General features: G+C 35.4%; 1 protein-coding gene across 2 annotated transcripts in view; it reads left to right on the top strand.

The window, feature by feature from the left end:
• Positions 1–13674, top strand: part of FGF12 (fibroblast growth factor 12) — a 544450-nt gene that overhangs the window by 356179 nt on the left and 174597 nt on the right. For both annotated transcript variants that reach the window (XM_055308562.1, XM_055308561.1), the window contains one exon: positions 3316–3419. In XM_055308562.1, the coding sequence (XP_055164537.1) occupies positions 3316–3419 (104 nt within the window). The remainder of the gene's footprint in view (positions 1–3315; positions 3420–13674) is intronic.

Raw genomic sequence — 13674 nt, 5'->3', positions numbered from 1 at the left:
CTTTCTCATAAGAATTGTCATTGAACTTTATACTTTCCAGTAATTGCATTTATTTACCATGTAGTACCTTCCATTTTGTTTGGTACCTTACTATTAACTCTGCTTTCTTTACCAATCTCTATCAGTTAGGAATAGGGTTGGCTCTGCTTGACACAGACTAAAATAACAAGACCTTATTTTTCTTACATAAAAGCCAGACCTTGGTAATTGAATGCTGGCTTAGTGCCATTGCCCCACAAAACCCTCAGAGACCCAACTCCTTTCAGCTTGCTTGCCACCACTCCCTTGGGAGTAGCCCTTGTTTTCATGGTCTCAACTGATCCACACACATATCCCCATCCCAGGCCACACAGCAATAAGGCAGAGGGCTGAGAAGGGGTAAAGGAAACCTAGAAGCTGTTTTAAGGACAGAGTCTTCATGTATACAGAGACCTTTCTGCAAACATCTCACTGACCATTACTGAGTCCATAACCACAGCCAGCTGCATGATATGTAGGGAAGTATAGATAAGTAGTCTTATTTTATGAAAAGACAATAAAGGATATTAGGAGAAATTAAACTTAAAAAAGAAGGAGGGAACATAATATTTTAGGCAGATAACCACATGAGAGACCCAGAAAACCTTTGTTCAGGGCCAGTTTCACTTGGGTTACCTCTCTGAACCTGTTTGTCCTAAAATTAGGATAATCATTCTGTCCTAAATGTTCCCATAGTGTTGGCGGTTGAGGGTCAAATACAATGATGAATTGAGAATTCAGTGCTGCATAAAAATAAAGTATTATTTTTAAAGTATTAAGCAATCTTCTGAATATAAACTCTATAGATATTAATGAGACGGTGTCAGTTTTTACATCAGACCCTATGATAACCTTATTTGACAAGCAAAAGATTAACAGATTAATGACAAAGAACTCTTTAAAAAAAGAAAACACCTTTCAAGCATATGATAATGCATTTGATTCTTCTATGAATGCTGTGTAATAAGGATTATTATGTTCATTTTACAGAGAGGAAAATTAAAGCAGAGGTTAAATAAATGGCTCTGGGCTAGGTAGCTTCTGAGTGGTGAGTTTAGAAACTATGTTGTCTGCAAATCTCACACTTTCTTTGTGATCTGTTGCTGCTCAAATCCTTATGCGTCACGTTTCTCGTTTTCTGTTTGGCAAAGTTTAGAGCTCCAAGATTAGAGTGACAGACAGTCAGATATTTATCCCTACTTTATCTACATAGTGTTCATTCTCATTTCTCCCTAGTATGAATCAAATCCAATTTACCAGTTCCTTTCTGTGCACATACATTATTCTCCAGAACCACCTAAAATCTTGTCCCACTAAAATGTTTTTCCATATTTGACTTACCCAAATTCTGCCCTTTCTTTGAGTGTCAACCAGGGTCCCATCTTCTGTGTGAGACATTTCCTGAATATTTCAGGCCACACAGATCTTCCATTTTCCTGAACTTCTGTAACATAGAGAATATAAATAGAATGCATATATTACATTTAATTATAGAAATAAATTATACACTGTATCAGAATATTCCATATGTCTTAGGTTTCTCTCCCCATCTAGACTTTAAGGTCTTATACTTCTTAAGTTATTTCAGTAGCACAAGGACAGTGGTAAGAACATAGGAAGAACAAAACCAGTTCATATTCAAATTGAGCCAACTAGTAATTCTTGAGCATCTCATAAGATATAGTCTTAACTTTCATCTCAAATGAGGAAACAGGTTCAAAGAGGCAAAAAGACTGATCCAGTGTCAAGCATCTAGGAATTAAAACCTGCTGTAATAAAGCTGTGGTCCTAGGCTTGATCCTCTACAAATATCAACTGAACATTTGTCTGGAAGCCAAATACTCTGTGTGTGTTTAGCTTACCATCCCAAGTTGAGAGAAGCCAAGGATAATTAGGCATTCCTGGTAATCATTGGGTGGATTTTCATATATCTTATATTCAAAACCAAGAAGATGACCAGAACCGATGGATGTTTTATCAGTAGAAAAGAGGGATAAGAACTTCCAACTAAACCAAGATGTTAAAAATGAACTATAGGTATATGCCCTTATGTATGCCACCATGAGATATTTAGTCCATAGCCATGTTGCCATCTGTAGAGCCTATATGATTACTTTCTTCTGTTATGTAATATGAATTTTTTCAGGGAAGGGGCAATGTTTTATGCTTATGTTCATTTTATAATCGCAATGACAACTAGAGTAGTGCTAAGGAGATTCATAAAAAATACATTGTTGGAAGAAAAACATTATCTTCTTGTTTTCTTCTTTCTGGTATTTAAATACCTTCTTCATGTAGACTGTTGAATATTTTCACTGATGGACAACCCAAATATTTAAAGACTACAAGCATGTTCCCATTTCATCTTAGGATATTGAATTGAATTGAACAATTTTTAATGGTTTTAGTGGTTTTATAATGTATATATACATATGTGTATATATCTGTGTATATACATATATATATATATATGTTCTGAGATATAAAATATGTCCATCAGAGCTTAAGCTATCAATTATTGATCCATTTATATATATCTACATTTACTTGTAAAATAATTGAGCTATAAAAAGAAATGCTTTCATTCCACCAATATAGCTAAGAATGATTTAGTGATTTTTATGTTTACTCCTGTATTCAAGGCAATGTTTAGGACCACAGGGAAAGATCTTAAAATAAAAAGCTCTGGCATAGGTTATAAAGATCATATTTTAGGGCATCCCCGGTGGCGCAGTGGTTTAGCGCTGCCTGCAGCCCAGGGCGCGATCCTGGAGACCCTGGATCAAGTCCCGCGTCCGGCTCTCTGCATGGAGCCTGCTTCTCCCTCTGCCTGTGTCTCTGCTACTTCTCTCTCTCTCTCTCTGCATCTCTATGAATAAATAAATAAAATCTTTTTTAAAAAAGATCATATTTTATTATTACTTATGACTGCAATGACATTTTCTGCTGTTGAAAATATTTTGGTTCAAATTATTTTTGTTTGAAAAAATCATATTACACTATTTGAGTATGTTTTCATTTCGTGAAACAAAAATGTGGGGCCCATAGAGGCCTTGTAATGTAATATAACCCCTTTACTTTACTACAGATGAGTTTATGTGATTTACCTGAGGTCACAGAGTTAATTAAAGGTAGTTCAGAGACAAGAAGCCAGTTCTCCTTATCCCCTCGGTCTCCCTCTCTCTCCCTACTAATTTCAGTTTATACTTTTTAATTCTCAAAAGAGTCATCTTGAGAAGCAGGATGATTTATTCCAAAGGTCACTGATTCTTTCCTCTCTGTCTTTTTCCTCTCCAGCCCTCTTCAATCTAATTCCTGTGGGCCTGCGTGTGGTGGCTATCCAAGGAGTGAAGGCCAGCCTCTATGTGGCCATGAATGGTGAAGGCTATCTGTACAGCTCAGTAAGTACCTTGTAAAATGTGTGTGTATGTGTGTGAGTGTGCTTGTGTGCACACATAAGCTGGCATTGAGAGGTAGGTAAGTAACCGTTATTTTAGGGAAGAAAACTAGAAGTTGAAGTCATTTTATATTTTCTGACCCAAAATGTCAGGCTTTTATTAAGATTTTATAATTTACAATGTGAAGGATTGTGCCCTGTTGAGAAAGAGCGAGTTACTCTCAATACAGTGCAAACTCTCTTCATCTGGCTTCTACTTCTAGAGGATAATCAGTCTTTCAAGTTTTACCTTTCTGTTTAAATAAAGGGGTGAGTCAGTTTTCCTTTTTCCTGTTACTTCTTGAAGCACAGAGGATGGTTTAAGAAGTTAAATTCTTCAGTTTGTCTGGGAGTCTTCTCTGTCTTCTTGTTGGGAAAAAAACTTTTGGAATAGGTTGTGTTTTGCTTGTATTTAAGTACATTTTTTCAGTACTTAATCCATCAGATTCCTGGCATAACTGGTCACTTCAAAACCATGTGAATTTATGGAATGAGCTCTTGATTATGACTGGAAATTTGAGTTTTATACACATTTCAGTTACTATTTCTTTTTGGTCAAGTTCCCTTCCCTCTTTGGCTTAATTTCTGGACTTTTAAAATGAGAGTGTTGGACACCATATCATTTAGCATCTCTTTTAAATCTTAAACTGATATATTTAGGTAGCATCAGTGGCTAGATTATAAGCACTGACATATTTTAAAGTACTTAACTCTTGTCTGATGTCTGTCTGATTCTCAAGATAATAATTTATGTACTGGGAGAGTGTGGCTGCATTGAATCTCATGTATATAGATAATTTCTGTTCTCTCATAAGGGAATTGCCTTTTTGTAGTTCATGAAGAGAGATTCTTGAAAATCATGGGTAAAGATTTCCACACTTTCTATGATCTCAGTAAACAGCATAGTTATTAGGGAAGTTCGCTTATGCCTACTAGATTCTAAATTAAATATTAAATAGCTTTTATTAAACTTCCTCCATATTCAGTTAAATGAACCTCTGCTATACTATGCTTGCTTTTTAGTAATACGTTTGTCATTCATATTAGGATTTTTGTTACTGTCTTATTCCTGAGCATATTCAGATATGAATTTGTATTCATATGCTAGATGTACACATGCACATTTTTTTCAACAGTTCCATTCAATATAATACAGATCAATATATTTTTTGGCTAAAACAAAAATGAGCTTTTATTCTTGATGTGTCATAATTCTAACAGTTTTTAATGTCCAGCTATTGTGAGTCTATATTTTAAATGCAAGAAATAAAATAAACAAAAGGAAGATAAAAGGTTGTTTTGAATGATTCCAATTAGTTAAACTTTAAAAAAAGTTTTGACAGTATTACAAAGTAAAATATGGAGATGATTTTAGGATTAAGGATTTAATCAGTCATCAAGTAAAGAGCTAAAACTAGCAATTATACAAAAAAGATGAGTTTAGTTCTTTGGACCAAAGTTCATTTCCAAAGGTTTGGGAAGAAGATAAATGCAAAAAAAAAAAAAAAGTCTGACAACAGTATTGTAGGCAGAGGACAGTTGTATAGGAGAGAGAGAGGGAGGGAGAGAGTGTGTCTGTGTGTGTGTGTGTGTGTGTATAGGGGGTAGTGGTGGGGAGGGCTCACTCTTGCTGAATGCAATCCCAAAGTTCCTGAGAAGAGTCTAGGTACTCAGTATGAGATAACTGAACTTCATACTTTGAAGGACATTCAGAGACGCATACTTTTTATTCTTGCTCAGAACTAATAGGAGTAAGTGCTGGTGTTTAATTTTGAATGGTGGGCACAGGCCTGAAGATTTTATTATAAGACTAGGGAAGGCTAAAACTAGGGTAGGTGAACCTGAAAGATTATAGAGCACCAAGACTCCATCACTCATGCATTACTGGTCCATGTGGCATGCCTCAGCAAGATAGCATCAGCATAGCCAGGGCCTTGTGGTGAGTTAAAAGGCTGTTAACATAGGCTTTCTTGAGGTGTTTTTGGTGTGTATTAAGGCTTGAAGTTTCTTTTAAAAAGCAGTTTCCTACTTCATGTTAAAAAGCTTGGATAGGCCCACCAATGGAGGCCAAAGCTAGTATATTGCAGGGACTCGTGGTTGACGTGTGGCTGGGGACAAACCCAGGTCCTAAAGAAGCCAGTTAGAGTACAAATGGTATCATTTATCTGGTGTCATTCATCTGGATTGTGTTCATTTTTTTTTGTGTGTGTGTGTGTTCATTTTTAAACTAGGAATGAAATCCCTTGTGACTTCTGATTTCTCCCCCTCACCAGGAGAAAGAAAGGGTGCAAAAGATGGAATGACTGTTGGAGAGCATAGAGCTAAAATTTAAGATTCATTCTGAAAAATCCATTTTAATAGCTGAGTTTAATTAATGCGCATTTAATAAGATCACTGATGCATCTGGATTTGTTTTTACCATTGTAGTTTGTATATTTTTTGCTTCCATCTTCTTTTTTCATTTCCTTGTGTTGACACTTTTTTTTTCTATTCTGTTCTTATTCTTCCACTAGTTTGTAAATGTAGGTTATAATTCTGCATCTTTAGTATTTACCCGCTTTTTTTAAACATGCATATATAAGTATACAGTCTGCTAAATATTTTTTTGTGTGTGTTTCTGTCCTCCTTCCCAAAAGCTGGTGGACCTTAGGCTGTTGCCTTGCCTTCTAAGTACCATCATGCTTCTCACCAATTTGGTCAGAAGGAAGAAAACTTAAAAAGAAAATCATTTGCATACTTAGTTATTATTCTTTAGATAATAATTAAATTTACCAATCTTTAAAATAATTTACATGCATATAGTTTTCGGTTTTGTGTGCATATCAAATTTGAACTCTCCGAAGTTTATTTTTCTTCTAAAAGAAATCTTTGTGTTGGATGTGAAGGTCCATAGGTGAGGAATTCATTTCGTCTTGGTATCCATGAAAAGCCTTCTTTTCACTTTCATTCTTGCATTGTAGTTCAGATAATATTACGATTCCAGTAGACCTATATTTTTCCCAGCAGTTTGAAAATTATATTCCATTGGTTTCTGTCATCTGTTGTTGACTTTGAGAAATTTGCTGTCAGTTTAATATTCTTTCCTTTGTAGGTAACTACAAAAACTACAAAACAAAAGTTTCCTCTTTATGTTGCATGCTTTACACATTCAACTATAATATCTTGTGAATCTATCTTAATTTATCTTGTTCAAAATTCTGAATGCACTTTTAATCCCCAGATTCATATTTCTTCAGTTCTGGGAAATTTTAATTCAACCCATGTACATTTTATTTCTCTATCTTGATGCTGATAATGTTCAAAATGACTTATGTTAGAAACTCAAATTCATCTACTCTAGGGTTAATGTCAGCTATTTTGTGATTTCAATCACTGTTTTTCGTTTTTGGATGTCGAATGGTTTCTGAGTACTATCCATCTGATCTTGACTGATTTCTTCCTGTTTTTACTATCTGGCTCTTTTTTTTTTAATCTGGCTCTTTTTATAGGAAGTTATTTACTCATTTATCTCTCTGAGCATTCTTATAATACTTTGTCAGAATTTCCTATGAGTTTAATTTCTTTGGTAATGAATTCATGTGTTAATCATTGATTTTGTCGGCTATCATTTTAAGAATTGGATTGAAATTATATTAGGATTTAGAATTAGTTCTCTATGTGTTTGGGATTTTGGTCTGCAGGAACATTTGTTTTCCCTCCCCTCCCCTGCCTCATGATCTTCCTCTGAGGTCTATCCTCACTTTCTAGTTTGTTGTTGTTGTTGCTGCTATCCAGCCTCCAGTGGCAGTAGTTTAGAATAAGATGTTAGAGTCATTCAAAGCTCCTATCCTAGGGTAACAGTGGGGTTAAGGAAGGGGGCCTGGGCTAATTCTAGTTCCTCTCATTGTGAGGCTGTGTCTCTCACTAGATCTTGCCTAAAGTTGTATCAGCATTTTTATTTTAGCATTTTTACAGTTGGAGCAGGAAAACTATACCAACCAATAGTGTGAGCAAGTAGACTGGCTCCGGTCCCCATCCTGCATAGGGGACTTTTATTCCCATTGACTTGCCCAGAGTGGAACCCTAGGGCACACCACCAAGGTCAGGATAGGGAGCTTGCAGCTACAGCCTGCTCAATCCTTTGTTTCCATTCCATAGGGATGCTTAGCTTGCTTTGAACCTATGTCATTTAGATCTTAGATTTTTATATTTTATTCATTATTGCTACCTGTTTGGAGCACAGTGGGTGCAACATGGTCTGAACTCATGCCTTTTTCAATTATAGTAAAAACACATGAAATTATAGTAAAAAACACATAAAATTTACCATCCTAACCATTTTTAAGTGTTACATTACAGTAGTGTTAACTTTATGCACATTATTGCGCAACAGCTCTCTAGAAATTTTTCATCTTGCAAAACTGAACTTCTGTACCTATAAACAAAAATTCCCTTCCCCCCTCCCTCTCAGCTTCTGGCAAACACCATTTTCCTTTCAGTTTCTGAGTTTGACTACTTTAGATACCTCATAATTGTGGAATCATGTAGTATTTAATCTGTTTGTGATTGGCTCATTTCACTTAGTATAATGTCTCCAAGGTTCATCCATATTGTGGCATCTGAACAATTTCCTTCTTTTTAATTTTTTGAGAAACTTCCATACTGTTTCCCAAAGCAGCTGCATCATTTTATATTCCCAACAGCAATGTTCAAGGGTTTCAATTTTTCCATATTGTTGCCAACATTTATTTTCCTTCCTCTCCCATTTTCTCTCTTTCACAGTCTGTTTCTTCCTTCCTTCCTTCCTTCCTTCCTTCCTTCCTTCCTTCCTTCCTTCCTTCCTTCCTTCCTTTCCTTCTTCCTTCTTCCTTCTTCCTTCTTCTTTCTTTCTTTCTTTCTTTCTTTCTTTCTTTCTTTCTTTCTCTTTCTTCTCCTTCTTTCTTTCTTCGTTCTTCTCTTTTTTTGTTAGTGGTCCTAAAACATACAAGATGATATCTCATTATAGTTTTGCATTTCCCTTGGATTAGTAATGTCAAGCACTTTTCATATACATGTTGGCCATTTGTAGGTCTTTGGAGAAATGTCTGTTTAAGTCCTTTGCCTCCTTGCACTGCCAGTCTTCTCCCTCTCCCCCATATCCTTTCTCCCCCTGATCCCCACCACACCTTACAAAATTGAGATAAAATAAATCTCATTCTGTGATTGTTAATCTAAACACTAATTTTAATACTGTTTCACTAGTTTTGACCTTTGAAATAGGTAGACTTATGGGTTTTATTCTGCAAATTGCTGGTGGTCATGAAACCATTCACGTAATATTTGTAGTATGTTATCAACCAAATAACATTTGGATAAAACACCTAATTTCTTTTAATAAGTCCTCAGATCTGTTACTGCATCTCTCATCTGTGATGCAATAGGACACTTTGCCTGTATTAAAAGGGCCAAGAGTAAATGCCTTTTTTGTTGAACATGTCTATAGAGTTGGCAGTTAATGCTGAAATTTGTCAAATAGCCCTTCCAAAATTATACTTGTGAAATACACAAGAAAATACATTGAAAAAAAAAAGTCCTTTGCCTCTTTTAAATGTGTTTTTGGCTGTTGAATTGTGAGAGTTCTTTACATATGAATATGAACTCCTTATCAGAAATATGATTGGCGGGCAGCCCAGGTGGCTCAGCAGTTTAGTGCCACGTTCAGCCCAGGGCCTGATCCTGGAGACCCGGGATCCAGTCCCACGTCGGGCTCCCTGCATGGAGCCTGCTTCTCCCTCTGCCTGTGTCTATGCCTCTCTCTCTCTCTGTGTGTCTATCATGACTAAATAAATAAAATCTTAAAAAATATATATATGATTGGCAAATATTTTCTCCTATTCCATAGGTTACTTTTTTACTTTTCTTTGCTCTGCAGAAAATTTGATGTAATCTCACTTGTCTATTTTTACATTTATTGCCTGTGAATTTGGTTTCATATCCAATAAATCATTGCCAAATTCAATGTCATGAAGATTTTCTCCTGTGCTTTCTTCTAGGAATTTTACAGTTTTATGTATCACATTAGGTTTTTAATACATTTTGAGTTAATTTTTGTATATAGTGTAAAGTAAGGGTCCAATTTAATATATGTTTGCATACAGATAACCAGTTTTTCCAACACTTTATGTTAAAGAGACATCCTTTCCTTATTGTGTAGTCTTGGCACCCTCATCAAAGAACACTGGGCCATATTTTTGAGAGATAATTTCTGAGTTCTCTATTTTGCTTCATTCATATTTGTAGGTCTGTCTTTATGCTAGTAACTACACTTTTTGATTACTGTAGGTTTGTAAGATGTTTTAAAATCAGGAAGTGTGAGTCCACCTTTTTTTTTTTTAATCAAGATTGTTTTGACTATTCAGAATCCTGTGAGATTTTGTAGATTTTAGAATTTTGTTTCCCCACTTCTGAAAAAAAATGCCATTGAGATTTACAGGGATTAGATTGAACCTGAAGGTTGTTTTGGGTGGTATGGATACTTTGGCAATATTAAATTTTTCAATCCATAAACACAGATGTCTTTCCATTTATTTTTTTCCTTAATTCCTTTCAGCAATATTTTGTAGTTTTCAGTACATAATTCTTTTGCCTCCTTGATTAAGTTTATATTTATTGTGCCTTTTGGAAAGGAAGCCTAAAATAATTTTAATGGCATTAAATGATACTTTTTTAAATAAAATAGAGTAAATAAAAGTTTTAGAAGGCATCACTTTCCCACACAAAAGAAGCTCACAAATGCTAGAAACTTCTGTTCCTGAAACACCTTCTTCAGTAGTTCAGGAAACACTGCTGTGTCACAATCTGTTGAGACAGATTTTCCTATAAATTTTACCTTATTCAGACAGTGCCCTTAATTTTAAAATTTTTGCTATTTAACCAGTTTTAACTGACTTGAATTTTAACATTGTTTAATGTTTCATTTCCTTTGAGGTTTACAAGATTTTGAAAAGTCTTGTAAAACAACCTAAATTTTGTAAAATTATCACAATGCTTAAAGATATTGGTGTGGGAATGGGGAGGGTTGCATCTTTTCATCAAATATAGGGAAGATGTAGTCTGAATCTTCTCTTTCTACTATCCTCTGTAAGTTTACTGTAAGATTGATATCTTTTTATACTTTTCTTAATTTGACCTGAACCTTGTATATTTAAAACAATTACAGAGAAGAATTATTTGACATAAAAATTTAAGTCAGATTATTTCCAAACTGGTCATTAAAAATTGGTGACAGATTTCAGGTTGTACTACAAAGCTGTGGTCATCAAGACAGTGTGGTACTGGCACAAAAACAGACATATAGATCAATGGAACAGAATAGAGAACCCAGAAGTGGACCCTGAACTTTATGGTCAACTAATATACGATAAAGGAGGAAAGACGATCCACTGGAAGAAAGACAGTCTCTTCAATAAATGGTGCTGGGAAAATTGGACATCCACATGCAGAAGAATGAAACTGGACCACTCTCTTGCACCATACACAAAGATAAATTCAAAATAGATGAAAGATCTAAATGTGAGACAAGATTCCATCAAAATCCCAGAGGAGAACTCAGGCAACACCCTTTTTGAACTTGGCCACAGTAACCGGAGAAGGACAAACAGTGTATGTTCTCATTCATTTGGGATGAATAATATGAATAATAGTGAAAGGGAATATAAGGGAAGGGAGAAGAAATGTGTGAGAAATATCAGAAAGGGAGACAGAACATAAAGACTTCTAACTCTGGGAAATGAACTAGGGGTGGTGGAGGGGGAGGAGGGGGGGGTGGGGGTGAATGGGTGACGGGCACTGAGGGGGACACCTGACGGGATGAGCACTGGGTGTTATTCTGTATGTTGGTAAATTGAACACCAATAAAAATTAATTTATAAAAAAAAAATTGGTGACAAAATATTTTAGATAATTATTATAGTTCTATGTGTAATAAAATATATAAAGGATAAAAGTAATACTACTATAGTTACATTGATGATGCTGTTATACTTAACATTTTTTTTGTTGTTCTGTATGTATGTAATTATTAACCTTCCTTGTAGCTCAATTCAAATTTAACGGTTATGTGAATTCTTTCTATTACCCATATCAATGAGAATTATATACTACTTCTGCTTTAATATTACAGTACAGTAAAAAACAGTCTCTGTTTTTCTGGTGGAAAGGAATTATATCACACTCATCTTTGCTACCTGGGCCATACATTTCCTCCAATCATAACGTTAAGTACATTCTCTGATAAAGGAAGGCTGTCAATGAACTTGTTGAATTTTAAAGAATTGCCTATTGCAAGTGTAGATGGAGTAAATTTTATGCAACAGGTGAACAATTAGCTATGACTACACTGGTGGTCTTACAATCCATAGCACAAATGCTCCTTTGTCCTCAAAGTCAACTTTAGTAAACCTAAAATTCATTCAATACATATTTATTGGAACTCTCCCACATACTAGACATTATTCTATATAGTGAGCATATGAAAATAGGTAAAATAGGCAAGATCCTAATCTTCCTAGAATTTTCACTTATCATCATAATTACTTGTTAGAAGCTTGGGCCAGTACAAAATTAGAGAGCACAGTCTCCCAGACCACCTTCACTTCTAACACCAACTGTAAGTTCGGGTCAAGGCTGGTTCCCAAAACCACTCCTTTTGGTTTGATAATTTATTAGAAGGACTTACAGAACTCACTGAAAGCTAATAAAGTATATACTTGTGGTTATTGTTTATTACAAGGAAAGGTTACAGGGAAGCCAAGGGAAGAAGTATATGGGCAGAATTTAGGAGACCCCCAAAGTACCAAATGCAATTTCTGTTATCTTCCTCCTATAGAATCAGAATATGTTGGTATTAAGAGTTTTTAATGAGACTCCATTATGTAGAATTGATTGAATGATTGCCCTTGTGGTTGACCTCAGACTGATATGTTGCCTGACCCAAAGTGCTAACCCTAAACTGCAATGTTTCTCTCTGGCTAGTCTAAGGTCCTTAGGTAAACAAATATCAATTTCCAGAAGTCAAGAGCAAATGTCACATATCTTTTGGGACAAGATTTAGTTCTTTACAGGTATACATACTGTCTAATTGAAGTGAATGCCATATTTTATTAACATATTACTCTGACTCAGCCTCCAGTCTCCCCCTGTTATGACCCAAACATGTTCTCTCAAAAATGCATATGTCGAAGCTCTAATCCTCAATATGATAGTATTAGGAGATGAGGCCTTTGGGAGGTAATTAGGTTTAGATGATATCATAAGGATGGAACCCTCATAATGGGATTAACATCCTTATGGAAAGAGGAAGAGAAAGAACTTTTTTCTGTCTGTGAGCACACAAAAAAGATGTCATGCAAACATACAGTGATATGGTAGCTATCTGTAAACCAGGAAGAGAGTCCACACCATGAACCAAGTCTAACAACACCTTAATCTTGAACTTCCCAGCTTCTAGAATTATGCAAAATAAATGTCTGTGGTTTAAGCCACCCAGTCTATGGTATTTTGCTATAGCAGACAAGATACCTCCCTTCTGCCTACCATCTATTTTCTTTCCCCAGCTTGGAAGAAGGAAATGGTGAAAGAAATGAAAGTCATGAGGGTAACATCTGGTACATCATCATTTGGGAAGTAAAAACATAACTCAGTGCTTTGGACAACTTGGGAGCCTTGACATTTGAATTTAGGAAATTACAGTTAAAAAGAATGCAATTTGAATGGCTTGAAACATGTCTAAGACTTGTGAACTAGACCTCAAGTATTGGGTCCTTTCAAAGAAAAAAAAAGATTTATTTATTTTGAGAGAGAGAGAGAGAGAGTGAGCAGGGGTCAGGAGCAGAGGGAAAGGGAGAGAGAATCTCAAGGGGACTCCATACTGAGTGTGGAGCCTGAGGCAAAGCTCAGTCTCAGGACTCTGAGATCATGACCTGAGCCAAAACCAAGAGTCGATTGCTTTACTGACTGTGCCACCCAGGCACTCCAGTATTGTTTTCTTTTTTTTTTTTAATGATTAGTTTGATACATTTAGTACACACATCCATGGCATTTCAGTAATTGATAATGATTAAGATGTTTTAAAAAGGTTTGATTTTCTGACTACAATCAGCATTTACTTTATAAACTCAAAACAATTATATTGATAATGTTGTGGCTTTTATCAGTTATCTCTTATTTAATTTATGAACTATTGAGAATTTTTTTCAATTGCG

Source organism: Nyctereutes procyonoides, unplaced genomic scaffold, assembly GCF_905146905.1.
Source record: "Nyctereutes procyonoides isolate TBG_1078 unplaced genomic scaffold, NYPRO_anot_genome, whole genome shotgun sequence".
Lineage (NCBI taxonomy): Eukaryota > Metazoa > Chordata > Mammalia > Carnivora > Canidae > Nyctereutes > Nyctereutes procyonoides.
This window is presented reverse-complemented; position numbering and strand designations above follow the sequence as displayed.